At 53.3% G+C, this 21917-nt stretch overlaps 3 protein-coding genes across 22 annotated transcripts; 1 reads left to right on the top strand and 2 right to left on the bottom strand.

The window, feature by feature from the left end:
* Positions 1–594: 594 nt before the first annotated feature.
* Positions 595–4557, bottom strand: Gngt2 (guanine nucleotide binding protein (G protein), gamma transducing activity polypeptide 2). Of its 8 annotated transcripts, none has more exons than XM_030245574.1 (4): positions 4537–4557; positions 2434–2517; positions 1189–1297; positions 595–846 (listed from the first exon to the last, which is right to left on the bottom strand). In XM_030245574.1, the coding sequence occupies exons 3-4, from the start codon at positions 1270–1272 to the stop codon at positions 721–723; spliced, it is 210 nt and encodes a 69-aa protein (XP_030101434.1). In that variant the 5' UTR covers positions 1273–1297; positions 2434–2517; positions 4537–4557; the 3' UTR covers positions 595–720. The 8 variants fall into 8 exon arrangements, with proteins under 8 accessions (XP_030101434.1, XP_011247039.1, XP_017169763.1 ...); XM_011248737.2 differs by lacking the exon at positions 4537–4557 and adding an exon at positions 3534–3666 and having other exon boundaries at positions 1189–1278; XM_006532231.3 differs by lacking the exon at positions 4537–4557 and adding an exon at positions 4047–4110 and having other exon boundaries at positions 598–846.
* Abi3 (ABI gene family, member 3) lies at positions 3853–16257 on the top strand. 13 transcript variants are annotated; one of them, NM_001163464.1, is made up of 8 exons: positions 3853–3920; positions 9092–9259; positions 10375–10551; positions 11938–12023; positions 12231–12326; positions 12529–12689; positions 12995–13120; positions 13453–16257. In NM_001163464.1, the coding sequence occupies exons 2-8, from the start codon at positions 9125–9127 to the stop codon at positions 13614–13616; spliced, it is 945 nt and encodes a 314-aa protein (NP_001156936.1). In that variant the 5' UTR covers positions 3853–3920; positions 9092–9124; the 3' UTR covers positions 13617–16257. The 13 variants fall into 13 exon arrangements, with proteins under 13 accessions (NP_001156936.1, NP_079935.1, XP_030102085.1 ...); NM_025659.4 differs by having other exon boundaries at positions 3890–4308; XM_030246225.1 differs by having other exon boundaries at positions 3890–4308; positions 12532–12689; positions 13453–14198.
* Phospho1 (phosphatase, orphan 1) lies at positions 14189–21829 on the bottom strand. Its single transcript, NM_153104.3, has 3 exons — positions 21620–21829; positions 17554–17663; positions 14189–15778 (listed from the first exon to the last, which is right to left on the bottom strand). Exons 2-3 carry the CDS (start codon positions 17596–17598, stop codon positions 15020–15022), a joined length of 804 nt encoding a protein of 267 aa, NP_694744.1. The 5' UTR covers positions 17599–17663; positions 21620–21829; the 3' UTR covers positions 14189–15019.
* Positions 21830–21917: the final 88 nt, after the last annotated feature.

The raw sequence follows: 21917 nt of genomic DNA, 5'->3' as shown, positions 1-21917 counted from the left end.
TTTTGTTTCATTTTATAGAAACAGGGTCTTACATAGCCAGGGTGTTGGTATCAAATTTCCTATGTACTTCTGAGCTTCCTGTCTCTAGCTCTCCAGTGCTGGCACTTCAGGTAAGAGCCACCATCCCCAGCTTATGTGGTGCTGGGAATGGAACCCTGGGTCTTCTGCATGCCAGGCAAGCACATTACTAACTGAGCTCCCACCCCTCCATTGTGCTGAATAACTAGGAAGTGGCTATCAGGATAGGGCATGAAGCAGGACAGCCCTCATCCTAGCCTCTAGCTCAGGCTACATAGATATGGTGGGAGAAGAAAAGATGGGTGTGGGGCAACTCTAGGAGGAGTGAGTGCTTGCAAGGACTGCCCTCTGGGGCCTTGGGGCATTGGAGGCACTTCTAGAAGACATTTGCCACCTGCTCAGTGTCCAACTCTCTCTATGCCTTCATTTCTACATTCTTCCCTGCCACACACCCCCAGGGGAGGTCCCTCACTGGTTAACACTTCCTTCCTGTATCCCTCCCATGGCAGTACCATAGGCAAAGGCAGGCGGATGGAGGAAGACAATGGAGACCATGATTGAGAATCCACTCCGAGGTTGTTGCTTTTTCTCAGCATCTTTATTTGTGTCTAAGAGGAAGAAAACATTGGTCCTTAGGTATCCCAGTACACTTGGGCGTGGCTGAGGAGGGACAGAGAGGGTGATGGTGGTGAGGGTGGGCCATCAGCTTAGCACACAAGTGCCTTTCTCCTTGAAGGGATTCTTGTCTTCTGGGATGCCTTTGAGAAGAGGGTCTGTCCCTGCTTGGGCCTCTACATAATCCTTGATTTCCTTTCCTGTCTTGGAAATCTGTAAGATGACAAAACATGGTCATAGCTCTTGTTCGTTTTATAGAATCCATGACTTGGCAATCGGAGGAAGATGGGCAGGGTAGAGATGAGGTCAAAGAGGAAGGAGGGAGGAGAAAGAGGCAGGCAGGAGGCTGAGTACCTTGGACCAACCCTCAAACACTTGATGGGATCATGCCAGCCCAGCCTGGTGGGATCATGCCAGCCCAGCCTGGAGACACAGCTCTCAGAGTCTCCCCTGTGCCCACCCCACCCCAGCCCAGTAATACATCCTGTGCCTAGTGTCTCCTCAATTTCGAACAGAAAGAGATACAGAAGCCCAAAAGAGGGACTGCAGGCTCACCAGATCACGTGGGTTCTTCACTTCCTTCTTCAGCTGCTCCACCTCCATCCTCAACAGCTCCTTCTCACTGAGGTCCTGGGCCATCCTGCCCTAGAGGGAGACCTGGGTCCTGACGGGATCCCACAACCATGAGCGCTTCCCTTCCAATTCTACACTCTTCCTGGCCTTAGGGCCCAACCAAAGACCCTCATTGGTTAATATTTCCACAATGTATCCCTCCCCCGCAATGTACCCTCCACTCCTTGCTCTGTCATGAGCAAAGGCTTAGAAGGACTAGAAGTGACCTGTTAGCTATGGGTGGCGCAATCTCTGTCCTTGAATAAGAGCCTCTTTACGGAGGAAATAGAAAAGGAAGGGGAAATAGAGTTGAAGCTGGAAAACTTGGGACAAAGAGTGACTGCTCTGTGTGATGACTCGGGGGCATGTTTTTGTCTCTAGGTCCTGTCCGGGGACAATATTAAGACTAGGAGCTTTGGAGGCAGCCAGAGTCCAGCAGTGACCCCCAACTCTGCTGCTTCCTCCTGTATGGACTGAGACAAGTCACACAGCTTCTTTGGGTCTTAGTTTCCCCATTAGCAAATGAGTATAACGACAGTAGCAGTGTTTGTTTTTTGAGACAGCGTCTCCTGTAGCCCAGGCTAGCCTCAGACTGTATGCTGCTGAGCATGAACTTCTGATCCTTCTGCCTCCTCTAAGATCTGGAACGACAGGCATGTACCTAGTTGATATGCTACGGGGGGTGAAACCCAGGACACTGAGGATACTGGGCAAGCATTCTGTCAACTGATCGACATCCCTAATCCCACTATTATTGTGAAAACTAAAGAAAAAAAATAATGCTTAGGGTTGCTGGAGAGGTGGCTTTTAGAGCACTTATTACTCTCGCAGAGGATAAGGATTTGATTCCCAGCATCCTCCTCGTGGCTCACAACCACCTATAACCCCAGTTCCAGGGGGTTCAATGCCCTCTCCTGACCTCTTCTGTGAGAACCAGGGATACACGTGGTACAGTGTATCCATGCAAGCCAAACATTCATACATATGAAATAAAAAAAGACAATAACGCACGGAAAACATTCGTACTGCCTGGAGCCTAGTGACCAGGGCACATTTCTTCGTCTTCTTATTTCCGACAATAACATTATTACCATCAAAACTCCAGGCAACCATGAGAGAGCCAGCCTGGTGCTTAAACTGAGTCATGCTAAAACTAGATCCCAGCCCAGTGCCCCAAGGCCTCCTTACCTGTTAGAGCTCTCTCCAGATCACCGGTCCAGGACCCAGACACAATGGTGTTTGAACTTCCTAGCGCCTCATCAGCTGAGAAATCTTCAGATGAAACAGATGGTTGGCAAAGCCAAATCTCTGCTGCCTAAGCTGATCATGAGCTCAGGGTGCTAAGTCCTGATTCTAGCTGAGCCTCCCAGTCAGTCCTCCGCTCATCCACAGCAGACACTAACGTTCTAAAACAGGCCATCTCCATTGTGGGCCCCCGGAGCAAACTCCATCAGCCTCTCTCCTTTAGTGACCACACCCCTTCTCCCCGCCCCACAGCTTCCCTCTAGCCTACTGCCCCACTAGCCTGTCTCTCTCCATCACAAAGCCTGCTCCAAGCCTGCTCCTCCCCATGCCAACAGCTCCTAGCTTTCTCCCTCCTGAAGCCCCCTGTGCTTTCCATTAGTGGGTTCCATAATTTCACTGCACAAGGGTCTTCAGGCTCACTCTGCATTCACTCCATAAAGACACACCCTCAGTTCCAATGCTCAACAGTTAGTATCCAGTGGCCGTGTCCACCCTAATGCCATGTCTTTTGCTTCTTGGCCTCCGTGTCCTCCCTGGAGTGTGGAACTCCCTTCTCTTCAGTCCCCGACACTCCCCTTACAGCCTGCTCCTTCCCTTCGCCTCTCCCAGGACCACCTGACACCACTATGACATTTAGCAGAGCTCTGGCTGACATTTGTCCAATAGCAAGGGACATTCTTGAGGAAATGTTAAGGAACCAGTGTGGTTAGAGAGGTTCCTCTTCTGCCAGGAGGATGACAGACTGGGAGGGGGAGGGGCTCTGTAAAGCCATCCCAGATGCAGAATCAAATCCCCCCCACTCACATCTGGGACCTCCTTGAACTCAAGCTTAAGACAGAACCATTGGACTTTCCAACTCCTGGTTAACGCACTCAGCGCTCTGTTCACCAGCGCTGCCTCCAGCCCACACATCCATCTGGACCAGTGTTGTCTCACATCCAAGGCCTTCCTGTTGCTGATCCGAGTCCCTGTACTAGTTATTTGGTCAATTTCACCTTCTCCTACCATCATTAGGCACAAATACTGGTCACAGGACTTCCTACCTGACCCTTCACAGGCTTGCCCACAGTTATTCAGCAACTCTAGCTGTGTCTTCCTGGTGTCTAACCCTGATTCTTCTTGCTGCTGCGGGAGCTGTTTACCACTGGAGCTGTACTGCCAGCCCAGCCCCACCCCCCCCCCCCCAGTATGACTTATCTCCATATCCTATCCACCCTCCACTCCCCAATCCCGTGGTGACTCATCCCAAGCTTCCCAAGGAAGCCCCCACCCTCTGCCCTTTCCTCCCCTCTTCCATGAGTGGAAAATCCACCCCCATAGCAGGCCAGCCCCTTCCTCCTGTCTCTACTACCCCATCCCCCCATCAACTAGCTTCCTCTCCAGGACCAGGGAGCAATCACAGATGCCCCGACCTTGGCTTCCTTTGCTTGGTGAGATTGAGAGACCGAGCCCCCAACAGGCCCCTGGTTTCCCCCTTCTCCTGAGCAGGGTACAGAGAGGCCCAGGCCCAGGGCCCAGGGTCTGACTTCCTCTTGTCCCGGAATGAGCATGCCTACCCCTTTACAGGCAGGTTTGAGTCTCTCACGCAGAGGAAACCAAAAGCAGAGGGAGGGAAGGCAGAGCGGCCAATCAGGGGCAGGGTGAGGCTCAAAACCCAGCAGGCTCCCCAGGGAACCCCACCGAGGCCAAGCCATGGCGGAGCTGCAGCAGTTACAGCAGCTGCAGGAGTTTGATATCCCCACGGGCCGGGAGGCTCTGCGGGGCAACCACAGCGCCCTGCTACGGGTGGCCAACTACTGCGAGGATAACTACTTGCAGGTAAGTGGAGATGGCTCAGGTCAGGATACACCTCACAGGGACCTGCAGCATAGTCCCTCTGGTAGGGTCATCTGACAGGTATCTGTTCCTGCCTTGGCTGAGCAATCTTCAGGCTTCAACGCAATCCCCAAGCTTCCTAAAAGCCATAGCCCTTGTTCTCGGGCCATAGCCTCAGAGGTAGAGGGTATGTGTATAACGCTGTATCTATAATCGATTCTCACACCTTACCTCTCACAGGTGCCGGGACTGTCTTTAAGCTGGCTCTAGGGGAACCAGAACACTTCCCACTCACGGGAAAGGGGTTTGTCCCTTGATGTTTGAGGGGGAACAGAGGAGAGTCGGAGCAGACCCTGAGGAAAGAACGCGGTGTGGTGCAGAGGCAGGGGACTCCCAGTCTGGCTGCTGGGAAATGAGAGGCACTGTAGAGCAGCCGCAGACCTTTCCACAATGTGTGGATTTTGAGACAGCGTCTCACTGTGTGGCCTCCGCTGCCTTAGAGTTCACTGTAGTCCAGGCTGACCTTGAGTTCACTGTTGCCCAGGCTGCCCTTGAGTTCATTGTAGCCCAGGCTGGCCTCAGATTTACAATCCTCCTGTCTCAGCCTTCCCTCAGTGCTGGGACTACAGGCTCCCACCACCTCACCTGGCCATTGTTTGTGTCAAGTCGTTTTGTTTCAGTTTCTAAGGCATTGGGAGGGGAGCCCAGGGCTGTCTGGGAAAACCTCTTCTGCTGAGCTAAGCTCCACTCCACCCTGGAGTAGTCTTGCTCATATAACATTGACTCCTGGGGAAGGAAGATGGGCAGAGAGGACTTTATGATTGCCCACCCTCACAGCCACCATGTGAAACAAAGACTATAATTCCTGTAGATGAATGCGAAAACAGCAGTGTGTGTGTGTGTGTGTGTGTGTGTGTGTGTGTCACCCAGCTCTGGATAGCAGAGCCAAGCATGGCTTCCCTGCCTTCTCATCTGAGCCCCTTCCTCTCCATCCTTCTATCTGTCTGATATAGTGTATGGCGCTGGACAGTTTATCTGTACCCCTGGTCCTTGGTTTCCTCTGCTCTAAGAGTGACAGACCAAGTCTGCAACCTCTTACTGAGCAAAGCAAAGCAAAATCCTAGCCAGACTGTGAGACAGCACCAGGGGCCTCCTCCTGTAGCTGGGGAGAAAAAAGACCCGAAGGCCTATGGGAAATGGCAGAGCAAAGAGGCAATGATAGGCAAGTTCTCTCTGCACCCACAGCCTCTATTTGTCCCTTCCCCAGTCCTACCTGGTGCGCACTATGCACACTTCACAATGAGAAAGCTGCCCTTTGGAAAGGGACTGTATTTCCTGATTCCTCCAAGGTAGTCACCAAGACAGGATTCGAACTCGGAACTATAGATGGTTGTGGTGGCCCATACCTGTAATCCCAGTACTTGGGAGGCTATGGCAGAGGGATCTTAGAAAGTTCTACCTGTTTTCTAGTCTGCATAAGTGAGTCCAAGCCAGTCAGGATTAAATAGCAAGATGCTACCTCCAATAAACCAAACTCAGCAAAGCAAAATCCCAAATCAAAGAGCAGCTAGGATTCTGACTCCTGTGCCCAGTGCTACCTTGAGTGTCATTCCAGTGTGTGTGTGTGTGTATGTGTGTGTGTGTGACACTGAGTGACCAGCCTGATGATCTGACATGTGGTTTATTACCAGTCCTGCCTGCCCTGCACTTAGGCATTCTCCTTCCCTGGCAGGGATGGAAATAGGCCTTTCCGTTCCATCGGTGTCTTCCCACACCTCAAAGTGCTGCTAGTGGGTGCAATCCCACATGTGTAATTTGTGTGCACGCAGGATCTGAAGTCACAAAGCTGAGTCACCAGGTCTGCCACCTATTTACGTAGAAATGTGTAGTATGTTTCCCATTGAGGGGTCTTTCTCTCTCTCTCTTCCTTCCTTCCTTTCTTCCTTCCTTCCTTCCTTCCTTTCTTTCTTTCTTTCTTTCTTTCTCTCTCTCTCTCTTTCTCTCTTTCTTTCTGTCTTTCTCTCTCTCTCTTTCTTTCTTTCCTTCTTTCTTTTTTCCATCCTTCCTTCCAATATTGCCACTCTGTAGCTCAGGCTGGCCTTGAATTTATGACCTGCCCAGCTTCCCCCCAAATCCCCCCAAAGACTATTCCAGGCCTGTGCTACCATTTGGGGGTGGGATGGGGTTCCAATTAAACTCTATACCTTCTCTAGGCTGGTTACAAGTACTAATTGGAACAGTGTGTTAAACCATTTGCCCAGGGCCCATCATCCTTTAAGAAGGGCAGAATAAATAAGTGTATCTGCTGTGGCTTCTATTACCATTTCAGAAGGATAAAAGGCACGTGCTAGTGATAAAGTCCCATTCTATCCAGGTGACAGCCTTTGCAAACACACTCAGGGTATCGGAAGCCCCGAGACCCAGGTTGGAATCCCTGGATTCTTTTGTGTAGAGTTCTGGCCCCTAGCCATCCCTGACTGTCTACAGAGGAAAAATTTGGGGTGATGTCTTTAATAAAGTCTCTGTCCCATCTTTCCCCAACTAAGTGTCAGAAGCCCATGCAGGAGGCAGATGGGTCAGCATAGGTCAGGGTTGACTGAGCGTAAAAACAGGGTCATTTGCATGACAGCTTAGGTGAAGGATCTCAGGCCCTTGCTCCTCCAGACCTGACTTTGGGACAAGTTTAAAGCTAGAGGTTAGTTAGAAACATCTGGGCTAGAGGAACCCAGAGCTGGGCCCAAACAGGCACCTTTCTTGTTTGGGTTGCAAAGTCCATGTGCCAGGCTGGGTACCAGGCAGAGGGAGCCTGTTTTCTTACCTATGAAACAAAGACCTAGAGCGAAGCCTGCAGCCCTCTCTAGCTTCTCTGCTTAGCCAATATTTTGGGTGGCATATGCTGATGAGATGTAAATTTTATTGCATATGCAGATGACATGTAAATCAGCACACAAATGAACATCGGTTTCCTGCTGTCAGAACAGAAAAGCAGGGAAGGGAAGGACCATGGCGCGGGTTTTTCCAGAAGGTTCTCTCTAGTTCAGGTTGCATGAGGGGAACCCAGAGGAATCTCACAGAGGATACAACTCTTATAGCACCAGTGGTGGGGCCCATGGAGCACACAAAATCCCAAGCAAGGAGGCCACAGGGGTGCAGCCTTGCCTGTCAGTACACTGCCCCTTCTAATTTGCCTTGGTCTCACCTCTACCTCCCCACACCACCCAAAAGGACAGGCTTCCGTGCTCATGGTTGACGGGAAAGGAGGAAGCTGTTTGGTGAAGCAAGAGACCCAGGCCTGAAGGTCTGGTCTGGGACCAAAAAAAGCCCTCTTTTGTCTTTAGCCACTCTCTGGTCATCCCTTTCCCAGTGACTGGCAGTGTGGCCCTGGCCAGTGTCTGGCATGCCGTAGGAAGCTGCCCACCTCGTGTTGGGTTCTCCTTTGGCCTGTCAACCAGCCAACAAATGCACATGTATTAAGTATCTTCTGTGTGCTGAGGACTATGCCAGCATAGGATGCAAAACGGAATGGACCAGCTCTGTTTTCAGGGTGTTGATATTTGGATGAGGGAGGGGTGAAAAGAAAAAGAAAGAACAGGGCAAATATGATACGTCATAAATGCGAGCTGGGTAAAAGCTTAGGGCACTGAGAGAAGTGGAGACGCTGGAACCATCTAGTGAGAAGAGCTCTAAGAAGTGTAGGCGCCAAGGCCCTGAGGTAGGAACACAATCTCTCCTTCTAGGGATTAGAACGCCAGGAGCTAGTGTGGCTAGAGAGAAGCAAGGGATGTGTGTGTAAGGCAGAAGATAGTATCTTAAAGCCAACTGTGCATGGGCGGGTGGAGATGTCACACACCTTTGATCCCAGCATTCAGGGGGCAGAAGCAGGTGGATCTCTGAGTTTAAGGCCAGCCTGGTCTACAGAGTGAGTTCCAGGAGAGCCAAGGCTACTCTGTCTCAAAAAACATAGTAGTAGTAGTAGTAGTAGTAGTAGTACCAGCAACAGCAGTAATGCCAACTGTGCCATGGCACACACCTCTAATCCTAGCACATAGGAGATGGAGGCAGAAGGATATCAGGAGTTCAAGGCCAACCAGCTTTGGCTACACAGAGAATGTGAGCCTATACTACATGAAACCCTGTTTCAAAAAAAAAAAAAGAAAGAAAGAAAAGAAAAGAAAAGAAGGAAGGAAAAGAAGCGAAGCATGTTAGAAAGCTGTCAGCGGCAATGAGAGGATGAAGTCATTTGGCTCTGGGACACGCTGCCCATCTCTCGGTTCCTATACACCTTCCTGAGGGTTGGGGCTAAGGAAGTGCAAGGTCAGTAGGGGGCTGTCTCTCCTGGCCTTACTTTGGTTTGAGGACTTTGGTTTATAGGTAAGAGCCTGCTATTGGCTGGTTGAGTTTTAAGTGGCTGAATGTCTCCCCTAGCCAGCATCGCCTTCCCCTTCCTGTCACCAGCCAGCCTGCCAGGAGACACTTGCTGAGGGAGGCAGTAGGGTCCTCTCAACTCTGGCCTCACCTCAACTACTGGAGGACAGGATTCCTGCCCCGACTCTCACAGCCAGTTCTCTCAGGCTGCGATCTGCTTTCCCAATGTTCCTTGCACTCTCCTCCCATGCCCCACTTACTCCAACACCATCCTTCTGGAAAGCTACCTCAGGCATCTAAGGACCGCAGCTTTCTCCAAGTTCAGCTCTGGCCTTCCTTAGATTCTCTTCTGGCTCCATCCGACTCTGCCAAGGAAGCAGTGGAATGTGCTGGCCTCGGGCCAAGGCTGTGTGTATTTCAGGCCACAGACAAGCGGAAGGCGCTGGAAGAGACGATGGCTTTCACCACCCAGGCCCTAGCCAGTGTGGCCTACCAAGTGGGTAACCTGGCCGGGCATACTCTTCGAATGCTGGATCTACAGGGTGCTGCCCTGCGGCAGGTAGAAGCCAAGATGAGCACACTGGGCCAGGTAAGGATGTGGGAAGGCATCCCTCTTTCTGTCCTGGCTCTTCAGTCCCACTCAAATAGCCCTACATTTCTCCATGCCCACCTGGCCAACCGGACTGCAGAAAGTTGGCACATTCCAGACTTTGGAGACATCTATCATGGCTGTGTCTCAGTGTTGTTCTTGCTACCCCATTAGATACAAAGTTTCTCTCTCTCTCTCTCTCCCTCTCTCTCTCTCTCTCTCTCTCTCTCTCTCTCTAAAAGCTTTCTTTGTTTGCTCTTCATAGTACCTGCAGAGAGCAGGAGAGACCAAAGGCCACCCTGTCTTCATTGGAACACATCCAATGATTAATAAATGCCCTCCACGCAGGCCAGGCAAGCCCATCGTCAGCCCCACAGGAATCCGTGCCAACACCATACAGAGTCCCCACCCTTGGCTCATAAATACCTACCCTTGGCTCATAAATACTCTCAGCCGTCCTTCCTGGATCCTTGACCCCACAAAACATGTGGGAGTTCTTTTGGTCTGACCATAGGTCCCTGAGGGGTCAGTGTATAGGGTGTGTTTTCCTCTTCTTCCTGAAGACCCAAGGTCCCGTCCCTCAAGGCCTGAGGGAACATTTGGAGAGGAAGCTAATTCCCGTACTTGTTCCCTGAAGGGGACAGCTGATTTAGTTACAGTTCTCTGCCACCTCCACGGAATGCCCATCTGCACCAAAGCCTGCCCTGTCCTTTGGTTGCTGTCCAGCAACCCCAGGGATTTTTTTTCCCTCCCTTTTCTTCTGGTTCCTGCACAGCTAATAATAACCTTCATTCTCTTCTACCCGGAAGTCGCTCCAAAGTGGCTCCATCCTCTGCTGCTCTTCTTTCTCCAATGGCTGCATGGCCATGGGACTCTCTCTGGTCCCCCCATGACCCCCATTCTTTCCTCCTCCCCTGCTTTGAGATGGGGGTTCTCACTATGTAGCCCTGGATAGCCTAGAACTCATCATATAGACCAGGTTGGCTTCAAACTCACAGAGCTCTACCTGCCTCCCTCTGCCTCCCGTTAGTTAGCTTTCTCCCTCTTTTAAAGGGAATGGTGTTGTACAGGCTGTTTCTCACGGTCTCCTCCCACCTCCCGACCCTGTCGTGCAGATGGTAAACATGCATATGGAGAAGGTAGCTAGAAGGGAGATCGGCACTTTGGCCACTGTTGTGCGGCTGCCCTCTAACCAGAAAGTCATCCCTCCTGAGAGCCTGCCTTCCCTCACTCCCTACCACAGAAAACCCCTCAACTTTGCCTGCTTGGATGACATTGGCCACGGAGTCAAGGTAAGGGAAACCCTGCTGACCCCCCACTGCCCACCCTGTCCTGCCGTACAGCTAGCTCCCTCTCGTCTCGCCTTTCCCCAAGCTTTTGTACGACCTCACATCCCCTTCTTCCTCTCCACACTCCAGGACACGTGGCCTAAACTCCACTCTCCCTAGGTCCTTAACTTCCCTCTACTCAGACACTGCTCCTGGAAGATCATAAGCTGTCCCGGCCCCACCCCCCACTCCCACCCCACAGTGGGTCGTGTGTGTGGTGTGTGTGTGTGTGTGTGTGTGTGTGTGTGTGTGTGTGTGTGTGTGTGTGAGAAGGGGAAGAGGGGGAGGAGGGGGAAGGGTGTCAGGGCACGCATGAGAACCTCTCCTCAGCCACATGAGAATAGCGACTTCCTCTGTCTGGGGGTTTGAGGTCATTGCTCTAAGAAGTCACTCCAGAATGCTGCTGATAGGGACAGGAGGCAGCAACAAAAAGAGTTGGCGGAGGGGACCTTATCACACTGTGCCCAACTGCTTCATGTCAGATTAGATTAGAAGCTTTCCTGGGTCTTAACCCCTTGATACTATGCCAGACCCCCAGGAGAGAAAATACCTCTTTCCTTCAGTTCCCAGCTCTCTCTATCCGTTCCTTTTTCCTGTCCAGCCTTCTTATCTTTTGTTTTTCTTTTGATGGTGCCCTGGGTGGAACCCAGGCCTTCTATAAACTCAGCAGAAGCTCCATCCTGAGCTATGTACCCAGCCTCCAACTTATCCTTTATCCTGTAATTCCCGTCTTGCCTCTAGTGGGGCAGGGTGACAGAGAACATGACCTCCCCCACACCATCCCCTCCCCTGCTCACGCTGGGGGAAGTCCCAGTTTCAGAGGTGTCTCTTGGCTTTGGGATTGCACCCCATCATTGAGACTCTCCTAAGTGTCTTGGCTTCTGCCATCCCTCTGCCTTGAATTTGGGGACGGTCACTTCCATAGGTTTCTGGGAAACAAGGAGTCCCCCCCCCCCCCGTATGTGAGGCTCCTTAGCTCGCGCTGGAGTACAAGCTAAATCAGAGCTAAGGACCACCAAGCCACCCAGATCCCTGAGAATTTGAGATAGTGTGGGGTTGCAAAGGGCAACTCAGTCACTGTGGCTGTGCAGAGGAAGTGGCCTTCAGACGGCGTCTGTGCTGCGGGTTGTTTTCTGTGGGACGGCTTTGGGGGACCTGCTGCAGGCCTAAGGGGTGGGGGTAGGGTTAGGACGGGAGGAGGGCTGAGAAGTGGAAGTAGGAACTTGCTGAGTCTGGCTAGCCCTCCCAGTTCTCGCCCTCCGCTCCCCTCCCCCATTTCCTCTCAGGGATGTGGGTAAGAATGCCTCCCCGTGTCCCAGATGTCAATCAACCCTATCGTTCTCCCTTCAGGACTTGAGCACGCAGCTGTCACGGACCGGGACCCTGTCTCGCAAGAGCATAAAGGCGCCTGCTACACCTGTTTCCGCCACGCTGGGGTGAGGCCTCAAGGCCATGCCAACCAGCCCTACCCAGCCACTCGTGGTTCTCAACTGCTTCTTCCACCCCTCACCCTCAGCACCTGGCGCCTTGACGCTGCTGCGCCTGGCACCCAGCTTCACCCTCCGCCAGTCGCCCTTCCTCAACCCTAAACTCTGCTCAGCAGAGAACCCTCCCTCCTCACACCACCCTACTCCACTCCCTAGGAGACCACCCCGGATCCCTGAGCCGGTGCAGCTCCCAGCCGTGCCAGACGGCAAGCTCTCCGCTGCCTCCTCTGCCTCTTCCTTGGCCTCGGCAGGGTGAGCACTTGAGTCTAGTGGGTGGGTAGACAGCAGGTGGATTTTGAGAGGTGGCCTCCAGGCAGTCTTGTGGTTGAGAAAACGAAAAACCACTAGCTGGGGGAAAAATTAATGCAGATCTTACTATGAGGTCTGGGGACCCCTCTGGGACGCTGGGCTAGAAGGCGTCCGTCCCTAATCAGCATATAATCTGGTCTTTTAGCAGTGCGGAAGGTGCCAGTGGGATCCCCCAGTCCAAGGGACAGGTAGCGCCTGCAACCCCGCCTCCTCCACCTGTAGCACCTGTAACCCCGCCTCCTCCACCGTTGTCTGCCGAGGTCTTCTTGCCGCCCCCTCCGCTGGAGGTGTCCCAGCCCCCTCTGGGTAAGATGGGTCCTGCCTTCTCAGTATTCACTTTGAGTCTCTCTCATTCAGCCCTGTGCTCCTCAGGGACCCCAGAGAAGCAGTAGATAGACTATTTTACACTAGCCCTGTTTTTGAAGCTTCTCACTTAACGGAACCTTTATAGCTTAAGCCAGCTGCCTAGGTGTTGTCCCGTAGGATCTGTCTACCCTGTGCTGAGTCTGGCTAGAGGCATTATGAGTGATGACAGGAACTGGTTAGAGCTTGAGGATGCTGCAGGGTTGGCCCACTTTCCTTTACACGAACCCTTTTGTCTTCCTTCCCAGAAGCAGAGTTGCCCCTGCCTCCTCCCCCAGCTCTAGAGGGGGATGAACTGGGGCTGCTGCCTCCGCCCCCACCAGGTTTTGGACCAGATGAGCCCAGCTGGGTCCCTGCTAGCTACTTGGAGAAAGGTACCTTTGCAACTCTTGGGACTGAAAGGCAGCAGAATCCGTTGGCAGGTTTCTCTGGCTTCTGTTGCTTTGGCCTTCACTCTCCAAGCCGGAAGCATTTGCTTTCCCTACCAAGGTGCGGGCGACCCTATCTTTTTTCTCCATCTCCTTCCTTTTGGATGAGCTGAGTTCTGAACCCTGCTGGGAAAGAGCAGCTGGCCTGCTATTGAGTAGTACCTGACTGTTCCAAAGCCCCTCTACGCACGACCTAGTATTACAGCTCCTGTATCACCGTGGGCGGGTGCGTGCATGACCGAGGGGACACCTCACAAGGTTCTCTTCTTGCCCCACAGTGGTGACCCTGTACCCATACACCCGGCAAAAGGACAATGAGCTCTCCTTCTCTGAAGGCACCGTCATCTGTGTCACTCGCCGCTACTCGGATGGCTGGTGTGAGGGTGTCAGTTCAGAGGGCACTGGATTCTTCCCAGGGAACTATGTGGAGCCCAGCTGCTGACAGCCCAGGATCTATCCCTGCACCAACCCTGCACTGCCTCGGTGGGCCTCTCGAGCCCCAGGAAGCCAGCTTCCACAGTCAAAGCTGGACTAAGGACCTGTCTACCTCTTGGGCTGTGAACTGTGTTCAGTCCCTGCTCCATACAGCAGTGGGAAGAGGGTGGGCTAGAGAGGGGTGGTACTCAGGGGGGACTGCTGCAGATGGCATAAAGAATACAAAAACAAACAAACCTAGAAGGCAAGGAGTTTAAGCACCTTGCCCAGAGGACCCCCAGCTCATGCTCAGAAGATCGCCAGCTTTGAATAAAACTGCTGACCTCCTGGTAGTTGCTCCAAAGGGCTAGAAGGCCAGACAGGGAGTGATGGAAAGGGAACACGGAAGCCCTGCAGTCTGCCCCAGAAGGACTCTCAATCTCAACCCTCTTTACTCTTCCCATTAGGCCCCTGACGTCACAAGCAGCCATTCGCTGGGCTCTTCACGCCCTCACTACTTAAATAGGACTCCCTGAGAGCAGAGAGCACCTCTCTTTCATCCCCCCTTCTCACTGTGGCACAAGAGAACAAGTCCCTTTGTCCCCCTTCACCTCCTTTATTGGTCTGAAACTCCAGAGAGGGGAAGGGCTTGGGTTTCCCTGGCTCTGCTTAAAAACATGGCTTTCTGTTCCATAAGGGCAAAGGGGAATGCAAGGGGGGAGGGGTGCGGGGGGGGAGGGGACGACTTTGGTGAAGTCCCTGGTCTCTTGCTGGAGTGCTAGGATTTTTCACACTCTCCGAGGTCAGTGGTCGGTTCTTCTACCTCGTTCTACCAGCAGGAGGCGGTAGTTCCTTCTGACTTTTTCTTCCTTTGGGTGGGTGGGGGGTGTCTGGTGGGCGGGGGTGGGGTGGGGGTGGAGAGGGGGAAGGAAGCAAGGCGCAGCCAGCGCAGCGGTAGTGTAGGGTTGCGTTGGCTGAAGCAAGATCAAGACCTAGAGCTGTCTTCTGAGAGCATCATAGGTCTGCCGCGAGGAATCTGGTACTGGCATGCGGATTGGGGGATCCTGAGTCCGTTTGAAAGACTGGGCAGAGGAGGTTATGCAGCCGGTACAGCAGCTAAAGTAAGTGGGAGATGTTCCTTCTCCCAACTTCCAGGAACCCGTTCCTCTCAGTTCGAGGGGCACTGCCTGCCTTCCAAGGGGTGCTCACCTCCCTGGAGGGAAGGCAGCAGAGCTGTGTTAACTGCATAGATAGGGACGGCTCTGAACCCCTGCTCCCAGCCCACAAGCAGACTGAATTCCAGATATGCCCGGAGGAGCATAGCAAAGCGAAAGGAAAGAGGAGGGTAGTAAAACTAGGTGATCCTAACCAATCCCCAGTCCCGTCCCTCCTCCGTCGGTTGTCCCGAGCACCCCTGGCAGGCGATGGTCTTCAACACATCTTCAGCACCTGTTGCAGATGTTGGCGCACATCGGCGGCTGTTTCCCAGGGCACCACGTGGGCGCGGAAGGAGCTGGGCTCAGCTTTCTGTGCCTCCTGGATGAGGCGGTGCATGGGGTAGCCGCGGCGCGGGAAGGCCACGTCCCCGCCCGCCAGCAGCCCCATGGGGCAAAAGTCATTTGCACCATCACCCACGTAGAAGAGGCGCTCGAAGTGCACGCCGTCGCGGGCCCGCTCACGCAGGTATTCGCTGAGCACCTTGTGCTTGCACATGTTGGCCGGGCAGCGCGAGCAGCTGTGCGTGTGGAAGGGCCGCAGCGTCAGCAGTCCCCGCGCGTCGGGCCCCGACGGGTTGCTGAGGATGCGGCGGAATAAACTGTGGTGGCCAGCGGCACGCAGGGCACTCTCCACACCGAAGGTGTTGGCATCCGAAATGAGAATAACCTCGAAGCAGGAGCCCTGTTTGGCTATGAACTGCAACAAATCGCCCATGCCTGGCGACAGGGGGATGGTCTCGTAGACAGCGCGCAGGTCCCGGGGCCGTACACCCTGCTCACCCAGGTACTTAAAGACTCGTTGCATGTACTCATTGTAGTAGCCCTCGCGATAGGTGGCACGCAGGCTCTCGGGCAGTTGCTGGCCTGGCGCGGCACGCACGATCGAGTCGTCGCTGTTCTCGTCCACGATGGTCTCATCGAAGTCGAAGGTGAGGAGGAAGCGAGGCGCGCCCGGCGCAGCCATCCTGCCGTCCTGGGAGCAGGGGGAAGAGGAGCAGGAGGAGGAGGCAAGCGAGAGGCGGCGCGGCGGGAGCCGGCCAGGGAGAAGCTGATTAGCGGGCCACAGCCAGGGTCGCTGGCACATCCAAGACCTGAGGAGGACCCAAGGCTGGTTAAGCAGGAGATGGAACCAATGTGCTGCCCACACCCCGCCGTCCCTTGCCTGTCTCTCAGTTAATCGTGCTGGGGTCGACGCAAGGGGGCCATACTAGTCTTGAAGCCAAAAGCTTCCTTGGCTTCGGTTTCTGCTGCTCTCATAGGATCCCTTAAGAGAGGGGATGACTCGTCAAGGATCACTCCTTGAGACTCCTCAACTGGGTTGGAGGTTTCTGGTGTCAGAGCAGAGTAGACAGCAGATTCATGTACCCAGGGGGAGCAGCCTCCTTTTCCCGTGATCCCCCTGGGATCAAGAATAAATGGAGGAGCCAGGCTCCTGGAAAAGCCATTGACATCACCAAGGCCGGGTGGGCAATGAGTCTCAGGTCTTTCCTGGGCCTGGATGCCAATAAGTGCCAGGCCTGGAAAGCCAAGTTCCTGAGCCTCCCTGGGCCTGGCCAGAGAGCTAGGTTTTAGCCCTTGAAATTACCAGGTAGGTATGCAAACCACACAAGACCCTGGGAGTCTCTTTGGGAGCTGCTGGGCCCTGTGCTAATGTGCTGCCCATGCTAATCACTTGCCAATTCCCTGGGAAGCACGTGCCAGCAGGTGGGGTTTCTGCCAGAGTCCGAAGCAAGCAGGCAACAGGAGAAGCAATGGGGCTTAAGGAGGTGGGAGCCCCCCTCACCAGGCCACGGCATACCTGGGAGACAGGTAGGGGAGGGGAGAGAGAGCGGCAGTGGCTAAAAAGGCAGAGGGAGGCAGGGGTGGGCAGCTATGTGAGGGGGTGTTAGGGAGAGGGTGTCTGGGATGAAGTCAGGCAGGGAGGATAGAGTAGGCTCCTGGAACATAGTGGGAGCTCTAGGTAGTCATGAGACTTTGGGTCAGTCATCTTTTGGGAAGTTGGCAAAGGGAAAACAGCTGGGGATGCAAAGGGAGTGAGTATTGGGGCACAATGAAAAGCAAGCATGCGGACACAGCAGGTAAGCCACCCAACTTAAGCATGTCCCTGTCACCTTTGTTTGCCAGCAGCTATAAGGAGGGAGACAGAGAGATCCTGTCCTAGAATATCCCTCCCTTGGCTTGCCTTTCTACCTTCCTGCATGCACTTCCCACCCAGTGCGGTAAAGACCAAAACAGAACCTGGTTTCCCACCACACATCCACACACCCCAACTTCTTTCTTTCTTTTTAAAGAAGGGGTTCCCTATAGCTCAGGCTGACCTCAGGCGTGCTTTGTAGATAAGCATGAACTCGAATTCCTGAGCCTCCTGGTTCACCTTCTTAGGGCTGGCATTAACAGAGTTCTACCAACCAAGTGACAGCATCCTAAGCCTCACCCACTCTTATTACTTCTGGGCCTGGCACACCTCATTTCAGAGTTGGTATTGGAGCTTGGCCACCTCTCTCCCTCAGAGAACTGTCTTCTCCACTTTATCCCTCCAGGAGTCACCCCTGGGGTTTTACCAGCCTGTGGAATCTCTGGCTTGGATCCCTGTTATATGAGACACCAGGATCCACAGAAGAGAAAATTTTCAGGGATCCATAGAGCTCCAGTGGAGAGGACAAATCTGAAGGGGGCTGAAGAGGGCTCCTCCTATCCCAGGGTGGAAAAGTAGGGGCTTAAGGCCTCATTCTGAAGGGCTCCACTTACCCTAGATAGGCATCGTAGTCCAACAGCTGGAAAACACCCGCTCATTGTCAGTATATTATCTTAACCACCACCTTTAGAAACTGTTGGTCTCCAGCTGTCATCCAGAGCTCCTGCGGGCGGGAGGGAATCCACAAAAAGTCCATACCTGTTTATTTGGAGTATGGTGGTGCAAGCCTTTAGTCCCAGCACTTGGGAGGCAGAGGCAAGTGGATCTCTGTGAGTCTGAGGCCAACCTGGTCTACTTAGTACATTCTAGGACAGCCAGGATACATAGAAAGATTCTGTCTCCAAAACAAAGTGCCTGCCCACTGGCTTCCCTTTCGCTACTGATCCCATCAGACTATTTCTTCCATCAAGCCCACGAGCAAAAGCAAACTCTTACATGTACACCGAGGCCACGCCCCTTGCTAACAGCACCCTTGGCTAGTTCCCTAGCTTACCGGAGGGTTTACAGAGGACACTGTTGGAGTTGTAGACAGATTAAGTAGGAGATTCACCCAAAGGTCACTCACTCAAAGTGGCTGAGATTTTTCAAAACCAGATCTCAGAGGCTGGTCTGGCGTGACCTTTTGCCCACACATGAGTCGTGGGGTGCATCACGGTTTACCAGTCACCTTTATTCCTGATCTCATGCATGGTTCATCACAGCCAGGAAGACAGAGAGCAGAGCAATCAACTCACTTCCCACAGGCTGCATTGCTTCAGCAGGGTGGTAGCTGGTTCATAAACACTTCACTACTGTCTAGAGGCTGAGAGCCCTGGGCCTGCAGGAGATATGAGACTCACCTCTGGCACTAATTTGTTCAGGGATCTCACCAACAGGGCAAGCTGAAATTTCCACGGGAGTTTCAGTGACTGGGTGGTGATCTTTTGGTTAGGACCTTCATTAGAGCATCTATACAGATACCATTTACAGCTTTTGGTGCCTCCCTACTCCCCTACCCCTCCACCCCTAGGCTATGAGACCAGAGGCCAGCCCCTTAGAATTGGAAAGATACAGCTTGGAATTGGAAAGATACTAGAGCAAAGATTAAAAAAAAAAAAAAGAAAAGAAAAAAAAACTAGGTGGCTGCTGCCCTCTAGTGGTAGCAATGGGTGGCACCGTAAACTCTTGACTCTCAAGGTGACACACTCCCTGACTATCCCAAGGCAGCAGAAGCCACTGCCTCCAGAGTAGACTAGGGAAGGATCAAGAGGACACAGCTTCTGGAACCCTCTTTATAGAGCTGACCACCCTCGCTTTCTCAGAGCAAAGCTTTTCAGTAGAGACAGGAAGTAGCTCTCAGTGTTCTCTATCCCCTCAAAGAACCTATAGCTAGTAACTGGAAAGAGGTTAAAGCTCACTAGCAAAAACTAGCAGTGCTCTGGGAGACAACATTATTGAGATAGTGAGAGAGAAAGGGGCAGGGATGGTAGACGAGGGAACCGCATGCAAGGGACATTGGGGAAACTGTCACCATTGGAATCCCGGCTGATATAACCTTTGTCCCAAGACAAGAGTTAGAGGTGATAGGTCAGAGGGTGCCACACCCATTGTAAAAGCAATCACAAAGAGAGGAACTAAGTGTCAGGCAGGGAGGGAAGCAAGGGTCAGATACAAAGATACAAACCAAACGGGTCACCAGCAGCCACACAGAACAACCTTCTCTTCTCTTCCTGCTTCACTCCCCTCGTCCCACAGTCAGGACCAACCCCAGGGCTTTGCAGATACTATACAGCATGCCCTTAACCCATTATCTTTGTATTTAATTTTGAGACAGGGTCGACCAACCTGGACAGCCTCCTGAGTTCAGAGATTCCAGGCATGTAATAAAAATACTCTTGATAAGATTAATTTTCATCTCTTGGAGGGGGTTAACTACTTGCCTGTCTTCCTTTGAAAGAATTATACCAGTCCCAATGCTGACAGCTGACAGGCTCTCACTACCTAACCTTGGCTGGCTTGCAATTCTCTCTGTAGACTAGGCTGGCTTTGAACTTAGATCCTCCTGCCTTTGCCTCCTAAACACTGGGATTAAAGTCCAGCGCCTCCACTCTGGTAATCTTGTCTTTTTCTCTGCAGAGCAGAAGGCCAGGTATTCCGGGTTTCTTCCCAAAAATTGACACAGCCTCACAGACACTTGGTCCTTGCCCCATTCACCCCTAGTTATTTTCTGGCTTCATAGCATAGACCAGTTGGCAGCTGGTGATGCAGGAGATAGGGGCAGAGAATCTGAGTTTGAGGCCACCCTGAACTACATGAAAATTCCTGTTTCAAAACAACTGCCATTAAAAAAAAAAGTCACTCACTTCTGACAGGTGATAAGCGATAAGTCCTGGGCAGTGCAGGGCATTGCCTTTAATCACAGCAGAGGCAGAGGCAGAGGCAGAGGCAGAGGCAGAGGCAGAGGCAGAGAGGCAGAGAGGCAGAGAGGCAGAGAGGCAGAGAGGCAGAGGCAGAGGCAGAGGCAGAGAGGCAGAGGCAGAGAGGCAGAGGCAGAGAGGCAGAGGCAGAAGCAGAGAGGCAGAGGCAGAGGCAGAGGCAGAGGCAGAGGCAGAAGCAGAGAGGCAGAGGCAGAGGCAGAGGCAGAGGCAGAGGCAGAGGCAGAGGCAGAGGCAGAGGCAGAGGCAGAGGCAGAGGCAGAGGCAGAGAGGCAGAGGCAGAAGCAGAGAGGCAGAGGCAGAGAGGCAGAGAGGCAGAGAGGCAGAGAGGCAGAGAGGCAGAGAGGCAGAGGCAGAGGCAGAGGCAGAGGCAGAGGCAGAGGCAGAGGCAGAGGCAGAGGCAGAGAGGCAGAGGCAGAGGCAGGTGAAACTAAGTTAGAGGTCAGCTTGGTCTACAGAGTGAGTTCCAGGACAGCCGGTACTACACAGAGAAACCCTGTCTAGAAAAACAAAGCAACAAAAAATTCTGTGTGACCACCAGAGTCCCCGTGGAGAACAGGACAGGACCTTTGAGTTTCTCCCACATGCTAGAGCAGCCAGGAGGCAAACTTTTGGGGGCTGAGGGAAGTCCTTTTCTAGTCTCATCTAAGATCAATGTTTGCAGCCCTGATTCCCTATCACAGCCCCTGCCTGCTCCTTTGATACAAATACTTTTAGGTTAGATCTGTGGGAAGTCGGGGTAGGGGTGTGTGTGTGTGTGTGTGTGTGTGTGCACTAACTTAAGTCTAAGCTTGAAATTCTCCTAATGGGGGAGAGGGTAGAGCCCATAGGAAAGTTTGGGGAGTTTTCCACAAGAAACATGCAGACTGAGAGTGGGGGTGAGCACTTAAAAACTGTCAAGCCCTCTCTGCTTCAAGAATAAGTATGCCCATCACTAGAAATTAGATCTGACAATTAAGCTAGGATTCCTGCCCCCAACACTCGCAACTTCACAAACTCCTTTCTTGTTCATTAACCCGTAATGGGCAAGGGAGGGGGTGCAGAGAGGTCCAGCTTACATCACACAGCATCAGAAATAGGATTAAAACTCAGGGATCTCTACTGCCTCTTGAAGAAATTACCTGAACTCCGGAGGCTCTGTATGTTCCCTGTCCTAGCTAGTCTGCGCCCCGGTGCCAGTGAGGAATCTGGGACTAGGCGTCACCTCTGGGGTCCCCTGCCTGGGGTGGACAAGCAGAGGTGATTCTTACTGGGTAGGGGCAGGGAGATGGCAGCTGCCGGTGGGGTAGCAGGAGAGATATTTTTAGAGGTGACTGGAAAGCAGGCACTCTGGCACACCCCCAGCTGGCGGGCGCTTCGCTCTAATGCGGGCGGGGGGTGCGTAGCTCGGGGAGAAGGAAGGACTTGTGGGTGGCGGGGAGCTATGACAGTCCCCGGAGATGAAGGGACACTGGGTACCATTAACCTGGGAAAGGAGGGGGTTCAGTTCTCTGCCCCTGGGACTACCCCACCACCAAGCACATGAAACACACTCAAACTACACACAGCCCCCACCCCAACATTTAGATCGCGGTCCTCCCGGAGCCCAAGACTCATGCGGGGCAGCAGCGGTCACGCTGTCTGTCCCAGCTGAGTTTGGAGTGGAAGTAGTGGGAAGGGGGCTACTTAAGGGATTTAGGGACAGGATGGAGCAAGGGGTGCTTACGGGATTTGGGGGGTACGCGGTCTTATCCACCCCCGGATTTCTGAGCTCCGGCTCACGAATCCCTCCAGCCCCGAGGGACTGTGGATGATGTGCTTCTGCTCCGTCCCTTCCACCTGCCCCCCATCCTCGGGGCCGCCGCCGCGTCCCCTTTAAATGCCGGGGAGCCAGAGCCCGAGCCGCGGCGGGCGCTGCGGCAGCCGCAGCACCCGGGCCCACCGCAGTCCCCGCACGTCACAAGCGCCCAGCCAATCACCGTGGCGCCGGCGCACATCAAAGGGGCGGGCTGCCCGGGAGCCAC

This window comes from Mus musculus, chromosome 11 (assembly GCF_000001635.26).
Source record: "Mus musculus strain C57BL/6J chromosome 11, GRCm38.p6 C57BL/6J".
NCBI lineage: Eukaryota > Metazoa > Chordata > Mammalia > Rodentia > Muridae > Mus > Mus musculus.
The sequence above is the reverse complement of the archived record's forward strand: the minus strand, read 5'-3'. Positions and strand labels throughout refer to the sequence as shown.